This window comes from Megalopta genalis, chromosome 9, assembly GCF_051020955.1.
Source record: "Megalopta genalis isolate 19385.01 chromosome 9, iyMegGena1_principal, whole genome shotgun sequence".
NCBI lineage: Eukaryota > Metazoa > Arthropoda > Insecta > Hymenoptera > Halictidae > Megalopta > Megalopta genalis.
In genome coordinates this window covers 12,811,008-12,831,247 of record NC_135021.1, presented here as the reverse complement: position 1 = coordinate 12,831,247, position 20,240 = coordinate 12,811,008, and the positions used below count along the sequence as shown (strand labels likewise).

Below are 20,240 nucleotides of genomic sequence, written 5' to 3'. Positions count from 1 at the left end.
CGTAAGAATGATGAAAAAGTAATTGATGACGTAGAACTAGATTTTCTAATTTGACTAAACAAAATTCTCGAATTTTATGCAATTTCGCGAGGTTTTGGCGCGGTAGCCAAAGTGTCAAAATAAATTTTGCCAAATGTCCTTAATAGCCAGCAAATTAAGTTGGATATATTGTTTGTATATTCATCGGACTGCAGAATAATAAAATGATCAGAAAAATTCAAGAATATTATCGGTATCGTATGATGATGCCTCGATGAATAATTAGTATTATAATGTTATAATAATCAATATTATGACATTATAATAATCAATATTATAACATTATAATAATTAATATTATGATGTTATAGTAATCAATATTATAAGGTTATAATAATCAATATTATGACATTATAATAATCAATATTATAACATTACAATAATCAATATTATGACATTATAATAATCAATATTATAACATTATAATAATCAATATTATAATGTTATAACAATCAATATTATAAGGTTATAATAATCAATATTATAATGTTATAATAATCAATATTATGACATTATAATAGTCAATATTATAATGTTATAATAATCAATATTATAATAATAAAGAGAAGAGATTTTTGCAAGTACGCGTCCCCTCTCGCATCCAACGCAAAAATTGATAATTCAGCGTACCCGGTGATTGTTCGTCGATCGCAAGCCAATTTCGAGCAGGACGAATCGCGAGGCCGCGATCGAGATCCCGGAGGATTCGGGATCGAGCGAGATCCACCTCGGTCGTGCACAGATGAAAAACCATGGATCCCGCCTACGACCTCGAACGACGGCTCTCGGCTCGACCTCGTTTTCTGCGGAAGAAATCCGCTCTCGGAGGCGAGGGACGCCGCGGCTCGTTTATCAGGGATCTTTGCGGGCGTGCACGCGCACGCCTACCAATCCTCGTGGTGCCACGAGCAGCCACACCGACAGCCGAGATTCATTCCAGGTGAGAGAGAAGGGGAAAGGTTGCCGGAGAGGTTGCCTGAAATTCGCGACGCACCTCGGCCGAGAGAGATCCTCCGTGCTCGAATGGCAAACAAACGAAAAGGTCCGCTGACACCGGGCCTAGATAATTAGAAGTGTCCCGGTCCGGGGATCACCGTGCGGTAAGGAGATCGTTAATTACATGTACGCAGGGGATACCTGGACCTGCTTCTTCTCTTCTTTTCTCTCTGCTTGACCCGGGTACCCTGCTGAATCCAACGGCTGATTTAAACCGCTTTAATAGGTCGGCCAGATTGGATTAGCACCTTCGATGCACCGTCGAGGAAGGGTCGCAACCTGCTAATGCCACGGAATGCTGGTCTTGGGGACTTTTTAGGGTAATAGAGTATCTGTGGTCGAAGTATTCTAATTCCATTTATAGATGTTGTGCAAGATGCGGCCGTTGTCTCTTTGGTATTTTTGCGGCAGATGAAAGTATAAGATCACAACGAATCTCTGACGGAATTATTTAAAATTGTTTAAAAAAGAATGCACTAGGCGAACGTGCAGTGAGACGCAAAACAATTTATCACCGAGTCGAGCAAGGAAATATTACAGCTAGCAAACTAAATGTTCATTGTTCCTTTTGATAATTGCTTTTTCAATTTTCTATCGCCGTCTCTTGATGAATAAATAAATGCTTCTCTGACAAGATATATTCATTTTACGTACATCGACGTTATTCAATTCGTAGTCGGCGACAGAAGGGAGCATAAAATCGTAACGAAGTTCTGGTCGAATTATTTAATATCGTTGAAAAGAAATACGCTGAGCGAATGTGCGTTGAGAAGCAAAATAATGTGTCACCGAATCGAACGAGAAAATATCACAGTTAACAAACGAAATGCATTAGAATTAAAAATTAGAATTGAAACATTGATTGTTCCCTCTAGTAATTGCTTTCCTCTATCACCGTGCCTTGACAAATAAATAAATGAAAAGTTATATTCACTGTACGTGCATCCATATTATAGAATTTAAAGTCAAAAGATGTGAAAATGTTGCGCTGAGGTGATCGGGTGAGAATGATGGATCAACTCGAAAGTAGAGCGGCGTATATTGATTTCGATAGGTATTTATTTTCATAGTGATGAATGTTCTTTATAATCGATCTATAATATCATACATCATAGCATTCAGTTTATACATAATTACAATTGTAAATCTGGTTTCGCCCTTAGGAGTGTAATTAGTAGTGGGTTCGTCGTGTGTCGCGAGAGCTGCCGTCGCGCCGATATGCGGGGGCGATGAATCGCGGGCGACCGGTAGAGATCGCGTAGAAAAAAAAACTCTCCTCTCCCCCCCTCCCCCCGTTGTCTCTCTCGGTGTGATCCCCGGTTCGCGAGATAAAACAACAACAACTCCTGGCCGTACAAGAGAAATCGACGCGCATGCTACGAAAATAAGGTATACAATGTATGTACAACCGAAGAGAGAAGAGTCGGCCGGACCGGCGATCGATCGATCCACGAGAACGCATTACGTAGAATCGATCGCGATCGGCCGACAAACCGAGTCCGCGAGTTTTCAACATGATCGTCCGACTCTACGAGAAAGGAAGTCTCCGCGGCAGTGCCCGCTACTGGCCGCTGATACAGTGTGTGTCGTGTAGGATCCCTAGGAAACAATAAATAAAATCTATCTATTCTCATTTATCTAGCGCGAGACGACGTCCGTCACTTTGATTTTTTCCGTGGTCGATCGGTGCCATTTCACGTCCTCGGCCCTTCTACTATGATCTGAATCCAACGATCCATTTTGCCGCGATCGGCGCCATTCCGCGGGTCGCTACGGCTGCAGTCTAGCCGGACGCCATTAAGCCGCGACCCTAGTTCCGCGGAAATTCCGGGCTGCTTGTGCAAATACAAATCCTTACGAATCGAATCGATATTTTATTTGAACACTCGCGCGGACCTCAATTTTTCAAATGGAGATCAAATGTTTCTATCGGCTGCGACTTTTTCGTTTCGAAAAAACAAGTCCTTTTCGTTTCGATCTCTCGGCTCTTGATCGTTTCAACAAACGTTTTGAACGAATGAAACTTCATCGATGGAATACTACCGTTCTCCGGGACAAAATGGCGTCCGAGGGGCGACGATCGCGGCAAATTCCCCAGCCTCCCTGGCTAGGGCAATCCGATAGCTACCATTCGAGTCTCGATTCCTCCCTCCGATCCACCGATCCGCGCAGAGACCGGTCTTCTTCCCGTTTCTTTACAAAACTATCGTTGTCCCGAGAAGTTCGCACGCCGCGCCTTTCAGTTCGCGTTCGTGGCCGCGTCGATATCTTAATAGATTAATTATCGCGATACATCGAAAGGTACTATGTTTATATATACAGCGGTAGCAATTGGATTACTGATTAAATAGTGGCATATTTACTAAATGTTACGTTATCACAACGATGATAAAATCAGCCGGAAGACCGGAATCGTCCGTGTTTCGATCTTCCCGATCCTGTGCTGTACCCGGCCGGCCGCCGTCGCCGGCCTGTCGAACCTCCATCTTTTAATTAGCAAACAGACAGAGGCAGGGGGTGGAACCAGTGCTTCCTCGGTCGATCAGCTCTCTCTCTCTCTCTCTTTCTCGTTTGCTCTGCTTCGTGACACGCGGACTGGCCACGGGGCAACCACCAGCGCGGCGACCACCTGCACCACGCGAGACCTCATCCTTCCTCGTAAACATCCCCGCGAAATTTTGTCGTCCATCGATAAATCGCGGATCTTTATGCAAACTCCAATCAATCGAAATTGGAATCGGAGAACGTTTTGCGCTCCTCCATGGAAAAATTCCATGTGGCAAGAATGTAATGAAATTTGACGCGAGTGAAATAAATGCAACAATAAATGCAGAAAGATCCGTGCTTTATCTCTGGGAAATCTGTGAGATTTTGTTAGCCGTTGGTTTGAACGATAGGTAGCTGAACAGTGGAACAGGCTCGTCTTTGGTCAGACTTGGATCGACGAAGCTCCATTTGTTTGTTACGCTATGAAGTGTCAACGAGAAGAAACCAAACCGAGTTTATGAAAATTATAGATACGGTCCGGTCTCTTTTCGACGGTACTTCGTGTTTATTAATTATTCAAGGAACATCGTAGGTTTTCAGGACACAGCTAAGGACGAGGTGAAAAGAATTTTTTTCGACTCCAGCGTCGTGGCTGAAGACTTCCGAATTGACTAGATTGGAGCACCTTGTGTTTCAAGAAATGGGAAAGCAAACGGAGGGAGACTGATAAGTAGACTGTAGATAAAATTGTTTTAGATTGTTTTAAATTGATTTAAATCGATTTAAATAGATTTTGTCGTCTGAGAAAGTCATAGTAAAAATACAGTAATAAATTTAGCCATTGCTTCCAAGTAAAATAAAATTTTATCTTCTAAAATAAAAAGACTAAAAATAATAATAAAATAAATATACAAAATAAAATATAAACTCCATCTACAGGGGGTCGCCGATTAAAATCTACAGCAATGTCCACAGTCTACGGATAAAAAATCGAAAAACCCAGAAACGAGGAAAGTTCGATACCATAAAAATTGAAGCAGATGATCCAGTTAGCAAACTCTGGATCGACAAGCACCGTTCACAAGACCAGCCACCGGCCGCTCGAACCTCCCCCCACCCTAAAATCTCGAACAATGCAGAATGGTCGACGCGCGGTCCCGTCCGATATTGCACGTAAAAGTTGAACGATAAGGCCCAGCTCGGGGCCAGAATCGCGGAGCCTCACCCTCGCTGAGCCTCCCTAATCGAGATCAATGGCGATCGGTCGAATCGTCAAAATTTTGGCATCACAGTAAAGGGTAGTAATACTCGCGTCCGCAGAACGAGATCGGTCACGAGCCACTGGTCGACAGCACCGGCAGGTCTCTATGAGCCTGGGGGTCTCTGGAGTGAGCATCCCTGACTGCCCTGGACCCAAAAATCCGCTCGCACCCGGGAATGGTGCACCTGGCCTCCTCCTTCCTGTCCTCGGGGCCGGGCGAGGACATCGGCGAGCTGGTGGCGGGATGCCTGGTCGCCTGCTCCTGGGACATCCTGGTCAGATGGCTCAGATGCTGCTGAGTCAGCCCGTTCAGGCCGGCCAGGTGCGAGGCGAACGAGGACAGACCCGAGAAGGTGGCTCCCAGGTGCGGCGGGAGCAGAAGGGGATGCGGCGGCGGTATTCTGGCGGCCAGGTCGGGCAGTCCAGGTGTGAGCGGGTAGGCGCCGAGCGGGCCGATGCCAGCGTCGGCGTACAGTCTCGCGAGGAACTCGTTGCGCAGCAGAGGGTTCATCTGCGAGTCTTCGACCCGCGGCGACAGGCTGGGCGGCAGGCTGGAGGACAACGGCGGGCTGGACGAGGTGGAGAGCAGCTTCCGGTGAAGGTTCAGGTTGGCCGAGTGCCTGTCCCTCGACCTCTTCGACGGGAACGCGGCGTTACACCCGTCCACGCTGCACCGGTGCATCAGCTTCAAGTGCACGTTCTGGTAATGGGTTTTGACGCCGAAGTGGTTCTGGAACACCTTGCCGCAGGCGGTGCATCGCCTCGGGTTCTCCCTGTCGAGCGGCACCTCCTGAGTGCTGACGAACCCGCCGTTCTCGTAGCGCGCGTACGTGATCAGGCTATTGTCCATATCCATGGCCGCTGTGGAGGGTGAGGCGCTGGATGAGCGAAAGCCACGTGAGCAGTTGTCCATGGTGGTCTCCTGGTGCGTCGTGAGGCTGACGGGGCTGGTAGAATCGCGGCCAGACCTCGAACCCGGCCGCTGCGTCCCGTGGCTCAGCATCGCGCGACCCTGCGACAAGGACTCGAGTTGACGCAAAGTGGTGGTCGAGGGGTCGTGATGGGAGAGGTCGTCGGCTGTCGTCGGACGGCTGTCGACCGAGCTCGGGGCACGGGAGGGATCATCGGGACGCTCACCTTCTTGATTGCGCAGCGCGTCGTTCACCTCCTCATCATCATCATCCTCATCGACCTCCTCCAACGGGTCATCCTCGTCGTCGTCCACATCTTCTTCATCCGGCCTCACATCCTCCTTCGACTTTTCCTCGTCTTTCTTCGCCGACGACTGCTCCACCTTCACCGCCTCGCTCTTCAGCCTGTCGCCGGGTTCCGACGGCTCTTTCGTCGAAGTCGCTTCCTCCTCCTGCTGATGCTGATGTTGCGACTGCGATTGCGATTGCGATTGCGATTGCGATTGCGACTGCGACTGCGGTTGCGGCTGCGATGTCTTTGGTTCCGGGCTGGTCTGCCTCTTCGGCGACTTCGCCCTCGAGCTCAGATCCCGCGGGTCCTCCTGAGGTAAATGCCACAGCGCCGAGTCCCGTCTACCTTCCCCCGAGGACCTGTTGCTGGCCTCCGGGGAACGGGAGCTGGACTCGTGATCGTTGAAGTTCTTCGGCGAGTTCGGCGAGGTCTTCCGCTCCTCCGCCTCCAATCGGGACATCGACATATCCTCCGGCTCGCTCTGGAAGTCGTTCATCGACGTGATGCTCGCGCTGTCCGACAGGCAACGTCTCTTCACCCTCTCCTCGTCGTTCGACGAGTCACCGTCCGTCGAAGAGGAATGCAGCTCCGTGAGAACGGCGCAGCGAGTCGGGTGCTGAGACTTCCTTTTCCGGACGCCTCTACTGTGCAACGAGGTCAGGTTCAACGAGAGCTGGCTCATGGAGAAGCTCTGCTGGTCGACGGTGCCCATGGAGTCGTTGTCCTCGTTGCTGTCCGGGTTGCTCACGAGATCCTCGTCCCCAGCTTCGCCCAAGTACACCTTCCTTTTCGTCAGACTGAGATCAGCCGGTTGCTCGTCCTCCTCTTCGCCGGGACGAAGGGGTAGCCTGGAGGGTAGGTTGCTGGCGTCGTCCTCCGCGACCACCACTATGCCTCCGTCGTCGTCGTCATCGTCGTCCTCGCCTTCCGCCACGGCTGTGGAGGCTTGAGTGGAAGGCGACACCGTGTCCGCCGCGCTGCCGCTGGAGAAGGACTCCCTGGTGGCGACGGTGGTACTTGGCGTCTCTGCGGCCGTGGTCATGGCCATGGAGGAGGTGGTCAGACCAGTCGTCGATGACAGACTCGCGTTCACGTTGATCCGCTGATGCAGCGTCTCGTCGTACGGGATCCCCTGGTCCAAGTGCTTGAAGTCCAACCCGCAAAGCGATGCCGGCGATCTGAGGTCCGGTGGCGGGGTCAGCAGCGGGAAGGATCTGAAGGGCAGGTGCTTGAACCCCGTGGCGGGCACCGGCATTCCCGGAGGCAGGACCAGAGCGTGCGCCATCGAAGACCGGCCATCGTGCGGCGAAATCTTCCGTCGCATGTGCGGCGAGTGCAACTTCGGGTTCGGGTTCGCGCTGTGTCTGTTGCGCGACCTCCTCGAGCTGAACATCATGTTGCAGCCGGTCACGGTACACTTGTGCATCTCCCGCAGGTGTACCGCGCTATAGTGAATCTTGAGGGCGCCCTTGTCGCAGAAGGTCTTTAAACAGGTGATACATTGAACCCGCTTCTTGCCGGTGGTCGGGTTGATGAACGTGGTGCCCAGGTTCGGCGGGATGTTCGTCGAGGCGCCCCATTGGCTACCCGGCCGTTTACCCGGGGAGTGAGGTTTCCTGCCGGGGATCCCCGGAGGCCTACCGAGCGGGGCTGCCTGCAGAGGTAGTGGAGGGTGGTGTCGCTGCTCGCCGTGTTTCGAGGAGTCGCGCCTGCTGAGGTTCAACGCGCTGTCCCAATTCTCGTCGTCCTCCTCGTCCTCTTCGGAGCCGAACTCGCTGCTCTTCTCGCCGCCGCTGTGCACGTCCGAGGGCACCGTGATGCCGGCCACGCAGCCGGAGGACTTGCCCATCGGCGGAGGGGGAAAGTGGGCCGGGAAGTTGGGAGGTAGCGCGCCGGAGGACACCGCAACGGACAGTGGATGGCCGAAGTTGAGTGCGGAAGAGGACACGGGGGCCACCGGGGGCATGTGAGGCCTCTGCAGCTGGTTGCTGCTCGGGTGATGCGGCGGACTGTGCGGACTGTGCGTGTTCCTCAACGACTTTCGACTCTGCATCAGCTGATCCGCCGGTGGTGGTGGTGGGAGCGGCGGGAACGCCGGCAGGCCGAGCGTCCCCAGCTTCCTGAAGTCGAACGGCTGCATGCTCTGCAGTCTGTTCAACGGCGACACCGTCAGGTGAGACTCCAGGCTTCTGGGTGGCGAGTTCGCGCTACTCGTTACTCCGGGGTTCCCGCTCGACGAAGAGGAGTAGTGGTGCTTCTGAGGCGTCGGCGACATCGATGGGTGCGACACCGCCGGCGGAGGCGGCGGCGGTGGCAACGGAGGTGGCAACCGCGAGCCTGGCGGTGGGAGGCCGCAATGGAGCAGGTGCAATGGAGGTGGTAGGTGTGCTAGTGGCATCGTCGGCGGCGAAGGTCGTCTGCTTGGTGACATAGCATCCGTACCCGGCGTCCCGGCGGCCAGCAGCAACTGCTGCACGAAAGGACGCGTCTCGGCGAACCTGAGGAACTGCTGCAGCACCAGCGGCTCCTCTTCAGGCGAACAGATGCTCCATCGGTCCAGCACCGTGCCGTTCTGCGAGTCCTGAAGACAGAAAATAGAGGTCGATTAGGCTTCTGGGTGATACCTCTCGAGGCCTGTACGATTCGGCTTTGAAGATGCATCTAGTGCTTACAGACATCTCCGGTCCACGTTTCGACAATCATCGGCTTTTAGTAGGAAGTCTTTCATAGACTAACTGTCGATTGAAAATGTTTTCATATTTAACTTTGAAGGATAATGCTGTGGAGCATTAGTATTGATGAATTATTATTATTATTGAGCATTATTATAGATGAAGATGCCTCGAGTAAAAGAAGGAAACGTCGTTTAGTTGCGCTTGAAATATGAAAGAGAAAAGTTCATGGAGGATATTGGACAATGTTCAAACAATTAATCGATTAAGTATGCTCACTTACGTAATCTTGTTTACCGAGATATTTGTGCAGAAACAGATTTTTATGAAATTAAACGGCCTCGCTATTTAACTTTGCGCTATTTCTCCGAAAACCGTCCGTCTTTTTGTTCTTATCGACACGTTGTCGCGATCGCACGTTCTCTCTCTCTCTCTCTCTCTCTCTCTCTCTCTCTCTCGCACACACACAACCACACTCGTCGTGCTATTTCTCTATCGTACACACGTAGACGAGAAGTACACGACGCCTTCGTCCTTACAGCACCGCGCAGGGTTTACGCTGCGCACCCTTTCGCCCGACGGTTACTTTGAAAATCCCCGTGAACTCTACACTCGTTAGGGTTGATTCAGCAATTGCGTCTTATATTGTGTAGCATTGCCTCGCTGCAATCATTTTCACACAATTATCTATCGATAACGATCGCGTCAAACGGATATATCGGACGTCACGGAACAAGACAACGAATTAATGGGTAGTGGAACAAAAGTTGTAGGAGTAGATGCGAGAAAAAGCTGCGGCACAGGAAAAACATTGTGTGCCATGGCCGCTCGTCGCCGAAGCGTTACATAAATTAACTCTGTCTGCTTTAATGAATTTCTTCCTGGTTGCTCGATGGCAATAAAATTCTCGCTTCCTACCGAATCGTCGATCGAAAGTAACAAAGTAGCAGTAAAACGATCGTAAATATTTCCAGCACAATATTATCTAGAAACTAAACGTGCGTTACGTATGTGCTCCGCATCATTTTCTACTTAACACTGCATGAACTGTTTAAAGTCCATTGAAACGTGCTGTCGGAAATGTGTGCTGTCAAATTAGAATATTCCAAACCCGTTCGACAAACGAGAAGTCAGATTATGAAATAATATAAAATGCGGAGGCGACAAAGGTTTACATTTCAAGAGAGAATTGCTGCATCCAAGGAAGCGGCAGAACACTTGTACAGCAATCGGACGGAGTCGATTGTTGCTTCGACTTCTTTGTACAGTCCGAGCAGCCTTCGGCCTCGCGTAATCGTCCCATGATAACTCCATATCCGGATAAAAACACTTCCGCCGTTCCGCGACCGTAGAAGGCCGTTTACGTAATGTCGTTTTACTTTGTGCGCGCGGGGGAAACGATTAATACGAACGGATCAATGAATAATCAAAACTAATTTATTCGCTTTAGCGGCGAGCAATTAGTTCCACTTCAGTTGCCGCGTCGGACGCGGGCTCCTAGCTCGATGATGAGTGAATCGCGAAATAATTAACTGTAAACAGTCGGTTTTTACCGCCATTAGTCACCGTGGAATGGGAATACGGGGAGCAAACAGGAATCTGCGTTTTTATGCCGCCCGATAAGCGTCTCTGACGAAACACTTTCGTTGTTAGCAATGTCATCAATGTCGTAACGCGCGGCTTCTTCCCTCTTATTAATTGATCTTCTTCTTCGGCAATTCATTCCGGAGAATCGAGACGAGCCGCGGACCTTTAACACTCTCGCACGGTGCTCGTTGCTTGTTGATCCAGCGTGAACAGTATTTATTTCGCATTCCTTCCGAACGAAACAACAGTTTCATTCGGCAGTTTCATTTCCAATGCATGCCGGCACTTGCTAGGCAATCAACTTCGAAACTGATCAATTTACGCAGCCATTAAACGTCTCCGCAATTATCCCTCAATCTCTCAGAAATCTGAAACTGTCTCCCGCAAATTAAATGTCTCTAATAAACGCGAATGTACTCGTTGATTGGTTCCGCGGAGATGTGTATCGCGGCGATAAATTCGCGATAAGTTTATCGGGTGATCTATCAGGTTGCCAGGACGCCGCCGCCGATTTCGCTGCAGGGAACTGGTCCGCAAAAGTGTGACGGCAATGAGCCGAGCTAAGGCCGTTGCTGCGGTTCAACCGGGTTTCTCTTTCGCGTTCTTGATTTCGATACACCTGTTCTTTGTGCGACCGTCGCGTCGCGCGAGCCATCGAAAGTCAAGTGCAGGCTTCTTTGGCGTTGCCGATCGGTGCCGGGCCGTGATCATATTTTCGCGGCGACCGACAACGCCGATTCGTTCCCGACGATCGGACTTTCTAATTACTATAATAATCGGCGAACGGAAGTTTCGTAACCGTGTTTATCCGCGGCGATCTTCGCTGATTGAAAATCGTTATACGAGTAATTAACGACTCGAGCGGATCGGTTCAATATACTGGCATCGGGCTTTACGAGGCCACTGCACGATCGTCTGCGAAAACGTGGCGTGAAATCTTTAATCGAATTGCCAGGAATCGGAGACACAGAGACGGCGTGCCGATTTCTTACCGATCGTCGCAGACTGTCCGGCCCTTTATGCAAATTCTCGCGACGAGAGAAAGATGACACTGACGTGAATATAGGTTGGAATCGTGGTGGCGTAAGTTAGATTTTCGAACATTTTGACTTATGTCTCGAGCAGCCGTCTCTATGCATGCCTAAATGTTAAAAAAACAAGCGACAGAAATTATGCAATTACTATAAATTGACTTAACTCTAAATTATCTTAACAATAAATTCGATCAGTAGACAGTATATGTGTTGGTAAACAATAACATTTCCTGTTTCTCACAGTGAGGAAAATCTGACTTACATCATTATGATTCTAACCCACTCATGTGTTTGTGAATTCTGCAGTGGTTCAGAAGACTATGATAGCCATTCGATATGAGTGCCATTTAAAATGGAAAATTATGAATGATGAATGATGAATCAATTGAATGATCCAACTTATTCAAAATGATAACGGTTTCTGGTAAATAATGCAGGAAATTTCTATCGTGTTGCAGAATCATCATGCAATCGAAGATCTAACAAATAGCCAAATTTGAAACACTCACGCTCGGACCAAGAATTTGAAAATTGTTTGAATAATAAGTTCCTGATAACTTACCGAAATTTTCACATTTTTCATCAAGGTATAGAAAAAGCTAACGCGTCTATGAGCGCGTTGTAAATATCCTGAACAAAAAGAAAGCTGATAAATAAAATTACGAAATGACGTCGAGCATAGACAGTTATATTTTTGCGAAGAAGGGCCGTCGGCCGAGCGTTAAAGGTTTTCGCAGCCGGTCCGCAGAATCGACGGCTAAATTTGCAATCGTGTTTCCGGCATTTTCTGCTGGTTTTCGCGCGCGGACTGCAAATTAGCACGTATCGCCGAGGGTGGGCCGCGCTCGGCGCCCCGCGGAGGCTCCGTTCCGCGGGCGACAAAGAGTAAAATGGCGGTTGTCTCGTGTTACAGAGTCGCGCGTGTGTGTTTTCGGGTGGCTGCGGTCAGCTCCCGTGCGAAAAATAACGCGACGCTTTCGGCGCTCGATCGGATTTGGAGTGGCGTCGGTGGCGAGTTGACGCCGTGCCGAGCCGAGCCGAAACGGCGGCTGTATGTCGTTCGCGGACGCGTGTGCGTGCTTGAAGAAATATACACGGGACGCGGGCGAAAAGCGTCGCGGCGCTGGGCGTCCTGCGTTACGTCGAGCCCGCCGGTATGCGTAAATATACAAGCCCGCGAGAGACAAGCTTACGGCCGGTCTATATACGCCGGCCACCTCGATTTTAGAAGGAACAACCCGCGACTTGGAGCCGAGACGTCACGTACGAGCGGAAACCCTCGGAAACTGGACCACGATCGGCTTATCGATCGTCGAGATCGGTTGGTCCGACGATCCGCGTGAGCCGAACACCGAAACCGCGTGAAGAACCTTCGAAATTTTTAACGTTTCTTGCTATTTATTCAACGAGCTACCACTTTTAATCCTTCGTCGTATAACGCTGAGTTGAACTCGTGGTGAAAAGTTCAAACGGAAGTAGATTATTTAAAGCATTGCTCGTGTCTTTTGGATCAAAGTGTGGCTAAGTATTTATTATTTATTTATTTATTCATTATAAGTAGACCGCGAATTTTATGCATTTATGGGAAAAGTGAACAGGCGCGATTTAACGTTAGAACTACCGAGCCATAAACGTGACTAATGTATGTATATTGTTACATAACAACGACGAGACTGGATTTATTTAAAGTTACTACGATTTTTATTATAATATATGCTTCGACGAAGAAGTTCATATAAAATTTCTAAGAAAAACATTTTTGTAGTATCGGGAATTGTGGAAGGAAAAGGATCAGAAACCCGCCATTTTGACTGGGTAGTTCGAATTGTTGAAACGGTGAAAGAGTTGAGAAGAATATCAGTGCGCTGATTTCAACCAATTAAAGTTATGATAGGGAGAATGAAATGTCTCTTACAACTGATGTAAGAAATTTTTATTTTGCATAAGATCCGTAGTCCAATTGTAAGGAACAAAAAACCAAAAAGGAAAGAAATTTAATGGAACTACAAAATTACCCATCGCACAAGATGAAATCGATATTAATATACAATGTTTAGTCTTGAGGGGAGAGATTTCAGAACCAAGAAATTTTAGCAATTCGGACCAACTATTAAAACAGAGGCAGATTTAAGCAGAACTATTAAAACTCGGAAATGCGAAAGAAAGAATCACAGTTGAACCACACGTTTACGTAAGCACAATGATTGCAGCAAGACAACAGCGAGCAAAGTTTCTCGAAACTCCAAAACGAAACTGGACAGTTCCAGGACACGAGGGCGCTGACCCATCATGAAAGCAAGTGTCGGGGGACTTAACACGGTCCCGTCAAGTGTCTCCTTAAAACATTGTTAATCAATTGAGAGAACAAGAGAGCGGGAGAGAGCAACAAAAACTCTCTAATTCCACGACCAAACTGCAGACGAGCCCAGAAAGTTTCTTTGCCGGCGAGAGAAAAGCGACGACGTTTCACCAAAAAGTTTCTTTTCTCGGTCACCGACAAAGAGGACACTATTAACGATTCAATCTATTATTATTATTATTTATTTATTAACGGGCGCGAGTCCTTGGTATAAGAGCGAAATGTTAAAATGCGATTGATTATGATAGTAATAATTTTGATGATAATCTTAAGACTAAAATGTGGGAGACATCACAACGGTGTAAAATATATAATAAGGTTGTATACAAAACGTACAAATAAAATAGAAAACTCCAATAAATCTTTCAAATTATTCTCGTTGCTGAAGATACGATTAAAGAAGTTAAATCGACCACTTTAGGCGTAGACATAGACGTGTGTCAGCCATTTCGTCTCGACAATTTCTATATTCTTATTGGAACTTTTTGGAATCTTATATCGTATTTTTTTGAAATCTTATATTTTTAATTTTTAATTTTTTAAAATCCTATTTTGGAATTTTTGAACAAAAGCAAGTCATGAACTCTCGAATCCTCTGGTGCCGTCTTAAACTGTCAATTGAAATTGATCGCCGCTAGCTGGCAACGCCAAGAAATGATTGCGCAAAACAGAAAGGAGAAAGAGAAGCAGCTATTGAAAAATGGCGACCGTCCGGCGATTTGCAGTCAGACCCGCTAAATATAATACTGTTCGACGAACGCTAGCGCAGTGACGCATTCCGGATCCGTCGATCGTCTCCCGAGTCCCGAGCTATTATTCAACGAACGGCGAAAGCCGACGTTCTAATTGCGACACGGGGCCGATCGTCGCGGACGTATGATAATGAATTACCGAACGAACGAACGAAACGAAACGGAACGAAACGAAACGAAACGAAATGAAACGAAACGAACGACCGGGGATTACAGTTACCGAGTGGCCGCGGGTTATCCCGCTGAAAATTATGATAATGGTCGCGCAACACGTAGCGTGACACTCCTCCGGGCCTGTAATTTCATGGTTTTTATGTTTGCCGTGCGAACCGATGGCCGGCCTGACTGTTATATCACTTTCTCCGGTCAACGTAATCTTCGGCCGACTCCAATGTCCGATAACTCAGCCCTCTTCCGGAGCATGAGCGACGCCCGAGGCCGACGTGCCGCTCTTTCTGATTTTTCAATCTTTTTCGGGCTTCCGTGCCTCGTTCCGTCGCAAGAATGATCGCTCTTGGTAAGGTAAGACGGGTACACTGTGCACGTTTTAATTTTGTTAACCAGCTTGTGTGGATTTTCGGTCGCAATTTCACTGGAGATCAAGGAAAATCGCATGTCTCGCGTCGATGTATCAGATAAAATCGTTTTTAAAAAAGCAGATCAAAACAAACGATACCATTCTATGTCGAAATTAACGCTAGATTTACGCAGCACTGAAAGCAACAGTTCAGTATTAATTTATAAAAGTAACAATAAGACATTTATCCTGATTTTTGTCAAATATGTTCATAAATATATTTATATCTAATATTTGCCACATGTGTATTGAATAAATACCTCGTAAATGTATCTTTGCAATCTGAATAATCGTAAATGAAAAAATTAGTGACCCGTTATTTTGACGGATTTCGTGAACCTAGTGTTAATGTTGCCAAATTAATTACAGTGGGGTATCCTACAGACAGATTTTCTCATTAAATCAAAGTGTCACAACGAACGCGTGGAAACGCAGTAAAATTAGGATTGATGACTCTTCTTCATAATTTTTTATTAAATCACAGATGCGCCGAATGTATACAATTTAAATATGATAAATTAAATGTATAGCATGTATTATTTTTCTTTTTTATATATTTTATATTTACATATTAACATACTTTTCTTTCACATGTGCGAAATTATTGTTTTCGGTGATAACTGCGCTGTACATCTGGTAATAATATTCGATAATATCTATAAGAACGAGGCTCCAGAACGAATTAGCTCGTTACAGGACCCCCCACGGTATTCTCAAGTACACAATGGAACAGCAGCAAATGATTTGACAATAGTCAACCACTGTCGGAATTGAAACAGGGTTCGCTGCACCTCGAGAAATATTTTACCCAGAGCTTTACGGTTCGAAAGGATAACTTCCTCCGCGTCCACGGCGAATCAAGCGTTAATCATCGCTGCAATGTCCAACTTTGTAACCAGCGAGCGTTCGTCTGCGAGCAAAAACGACAGGTTCCCTCGATCCACCACTTTCACCTTTAAACGGCGAGGACAACGCGAAAAAAAGGTAACCGGCATTTTCATCATCGTAGTTTCCGGAGCCCGAAAAGTCGAGCGACGCGTTTCTATTTCGTCGGCGACTTTCCCATACATCGGTTTTCCTCCCGAAACGAGGAATGTTGTTCGCTGCCGGTGGCTCGCAGGAATGGCGGAACGAGCCGATGATTCGCGGGCGTGCGTGACAAGATCCGCGCGGTGAAAAGGCGTTCCGCGAACCGGCTGAACAGTTCGCTGTTACGTGAAAGGAACGCCGGGGCAGCCTAAACGATCATGTCTGAGAACGCGAGCCGACGCCGCACCGCGTGCGCACCGTGGGACCCGAATTTTTCTGGTTTCCGCACGCGAACGGGTCCAACTCTGCCCCGGACCGAGATCATCGTCTGCCAAGAGAAGTTATTCTTTCTTGCGAGAACATCGTCGGCGGGCCGAGATGAATCATTAAACCACAAATTCAATAAATGCCGGTTTCATTTTGATCTTCGTTTGGTCGATGATTTTCTGCACGGAGTAAAGTACAAACGCGGTAGAATAAGACAGTATGAACGTGGTAGGATAAGGCAGCTTAAACGGACATCTTTGCAAAATTGCTACTGTCGTCAATCTTTATGCATTGCATTGCTTGTACTTATAAACAGTACACTGTTCGAGTTGAAAACCAGTGTGTTAGAAATTCAAGATAGATCAATTTCTGTCTATTGGGTTGGCAACTAAGTAATTGCCGATTTCAGTTATAGATATCTCCCACTCCCATTTTTATGATATCCGTAAATGTTATATTATAAAATTATTATTATTGTTACGTTATTTTTTATTATCCGTGAATGTTAGCAACTGGACAAATTGAATGCAGCGGTCAAGGAAAAGCGACCAGAATTGGTCAATCGTAAAGGTGTCATTTTCCAGCAGGACAATGCTAGGCCGCACACGTCTTTGTCCACTCGGCAAAAATTGACGGATATTGGTTGGGAATTGATGTTACACCTACCATATAGCCCTGATCTCGCGCCATCGGATTACCACTTATTTCGATCCCTGGACAACTCCCTTCGTGGTAAAACTTTTAACGATGACGACGCTGTAAAATCTCACTTAACTCAGTTTTTGGCCGAAAAGGATCAGACTTTCTACGAGCGTGGAATTTTCAAGTTGTCAGAGAGATGGCGAAAGGTCATCGAACAAAATGGAAAATACATTATAGATTAAACTTCGCTCCAAGTAAAAAAAATTTTCTATTTCATTGAACAAATCGGCAATTACTTAGTTGCCAACCCAATAATTCCTGGAAAAATATAAATGATAGGAGAATATTATGGGACATATTAATAATGGGACATATTACACTGTCATCTGTTTAACTTTGGCATGCCTTCGAAATTACACAGACAGAACTTTATCAGCCAAAGATTCTAAACCAATAAATCCTCTACAATACCACGATTTCTGCTCCATATAAATTACGACAATTTCATTCTCATCGTAAGTGTTATAAATGCCACAATAGATCATAAATATCTTTAAATGTGCGTGTCTTTTCAACAAAGCATTTTCGGACACAAGTTAATTTGAATATTTTTCATCTACTTGACCTCGATAATACATAGTATAAGTTTGGTTCCAATCTTTCTGAACACCTTGTATAGAAACAAAAAATGTACACTCTCTTTCATAGGCTGAAAAGCAAGTGAAATAAACGTTTTATTATTACCATTGCCATTACTTCATGACGATGTACGTTCGTATGAGCATACTGTATGAGCAGTATGCTCGTTAAAAACAGCGAACAGGGTTAAAATTTCGGAAAGATTGCATTTTACGTGGGAAAGAGCATGAGGTAGACCGGACTAGAAATCGAATGGACTTTTGGCTGAAAAGAAGGCAGAAAATGCGAAACGAGCAGTCGTGATCGTTCAACAGGATGATCGCGCGAGTTCGCTCGGAGGCAATTGGTAATGATCGAACTCGCAAGCTCGCACGAATCGAGCCGCGGCGAGGGGCGAGGGGGCCACCGTAAGGTAACAGTTCGAATTAGCGAAATCGCGCGTACGTGAGAGCGATCATTAAACCGTTGATACCATGTAATCGGTGGTATCTTTCCGCACGGCAGAATGTCTCTTTTTGCGCGGCGACTGCTTCCTCCGGGCGGGCAATTTCTTGCTCTCAGCCCCTCAGCCCCTCATTCCGCGGAACGGGACACGTCGTTTCTTTCGCAGCATGCCCTAATGTCGTTTAAATTGGCCGATGAACCCGGCCGCGTGTATCTCCAGTCCCTGACGTCTTCGCCCTTTGAATTTCATTGGTTTAAACGACCGTCGTCCTCCAGAACGTCCGCCGCGAGATCATGCGACCACGCGATTACGGGAATCAACGGTCGCAACCGATATTTAATTCATTACCGATCGCTGGAACGGTATTCCGTTGGCATCCGCGCACCTGTGCATTTGTGAAAGATGATATTAAAGCGTTCACGGTTCCGCCGATCGCGATGAAAGTAGCCTCTGCTCGTGGTTTCGTCGACTTTGCGGAAAAGAAACGCGGGACTTTATCCTCGAGATTATATGAAAAATTGGAGATTATGAAAAATTAGAGATTATGATAATTTTCGTTTCAGGATTTAGTTTGTTCGACGTGGATTAATATCGAGACGGCGCTTGTTTATCGACGTTTGACGATACATCGAGAGTAATCGTATAATTAGCCGCGACCTTCGAATAAAAATTGATTGTCTTCGTACCCAGCGGATAGACTGCGCATCGTTATGCTAATGCCGATTTTTATGGACCTATTTGCAGTCGATGGAATTCCCTAGACGTTTATTCCCGATCTCGAAGATGTTATCGAAGATAAAATCACGAAGAAACGTTCGATAATCTATTCGTACCGGTGAACAATACCTATCAGTAGATTGTGGATTCGATGCACTTATGGCAAAAGCGAGAAGGTGTAATTTAATGCATTGAAAGAGCTGTGATGATTGAAAACTATCAAACAGACTTGTTCCAATCAATTATAATTATGAACAAAAGAATGGAATGACTATCTGGCTCCAATCACAATTGATACATGCAATTTTTGCATAAAGATACGCAGTTCACCTATCGGTTCACCTATCGGTTCACCTATCGGTTACCGTTTTTCGGTGCCATTCAAGCAGACAACCGAATATCTACCGCATCGATTGATTCAACAATCGATCACGAAGACGTTGACAAGGTCTGAATGCCTTCGCGAAAAATTCTGCGCTCGAGAAGCGATATTTCTGTCCAGCTAGACGACGCCACTGTCAGTGAAGGCATTCATGCGCCATTTACTGTCTCTTAAATCGCCGCGGGTGCGGTTACTTCTTGTGTATTTTATACTGTGGTCATCGCGCGTCTCGCAGTCCTCTTCCGGGACGTTCTCGAATGCTATGGACACCCGAGGAAGAAGGACGAGCAGTTTTATTCGAAATAGTTGCGCTTCGACCTCGCATCCACACCTAAACGCAAGTGCCATTTCCATGCCCCTAGTGCAAACATTTCGGTTTAATTTTTCCATAATTGTTCTGCATCGTTTTACAAAATGATAACAAAAATAGACATTTCGAAACTATCTTTAGCAAGCGGAGAAAAATATGCACTAAATTTATTAATCTTCTAACTGCGGTTGCTGGTTATTTTAACCCAGTATACCTTTAACTGTTTTATATGCTTTTATATATTTTATATATTTTTGTGTACTTTCAACCGTTCATAGAAATTCAATTCAATAAATTGCTGTTATAATAGGAACAACAGAAAGAATAATAGAACTCCAAGAAGAATCTTCTCTTCTCTATAAAGCTGAGAATTATTAGAATCATCGTCGATTGTACAGTTAAAATGGTTCGTCGCCCTTAAAATTTGTTGTTTCTCGCAAAAATCGATAAACTTTCAGTCTTAAGCAAGAATGGTCCTCCATCAAAAATTCGACAATGCAACTTCACAACGAAGGAGTTCGCCTAGCGGTTTCGCCGCTTAGCTCGCGATTGCTCGGTTAATTTCCCTAAAGCGATTTCTTTCTGGACTCGATCTCCATTGTTCGAACAAATTGTGCTAATTTAATCTCCGAATAGAACAATAAATATCAAATTCCCAGGGAGCGAGGAGCAATTAGCGTCAGCCTCGATCGCGACTCTAAGGGTTCGCGAATATTAGCATAACAGGGAGAACGGTTTTCCGGGAGAGCGTCCCGAGGTACCGTTTGCCCCTTTAGCGTTCGCCCAATGAAATTTTCATAGCGTACCATTTCCTCGGCGATAATAAATCAATCAGGAACGCG

The 20,240-nt window shown here is 46.6% G+C and overlaps 1 protein-coding gene across 2 annotated transcripts in view; it reads right to left on the bottom strand.

The window, feature by feature from the left end:
• Nucleotides 1-2,076: 2,076 nt before the first annotated feature.
• Nucleotides 2,077-20,240, bottom strand: part of LOC117220745 (uncharacterized) — a 475,043-nt gene continuing 456,879 nt past the window's right edge. The window contains exons 5-6 of one of the 2 annotated variants that reach the window (XM_033471006.2): nt 5,921-8,567; nt 5,488-5,795 (exon numbers count right to left, since the gene is read on the bottom strand). In XM_033471006.2, the coding sequence (XP_033326897.2) occupies nt 5,623-5,795; nt 5,921-8,567 (2,820 nt within the window). In that variant the 3' untranslated portion in view covers nt 5,488-5,622. Of the gene's footprint in view, nt 8,568-20,240 lie in introns of both variants that reach the window. The other variant, XM_033471005.2, reaches the window with a different exon arrangement.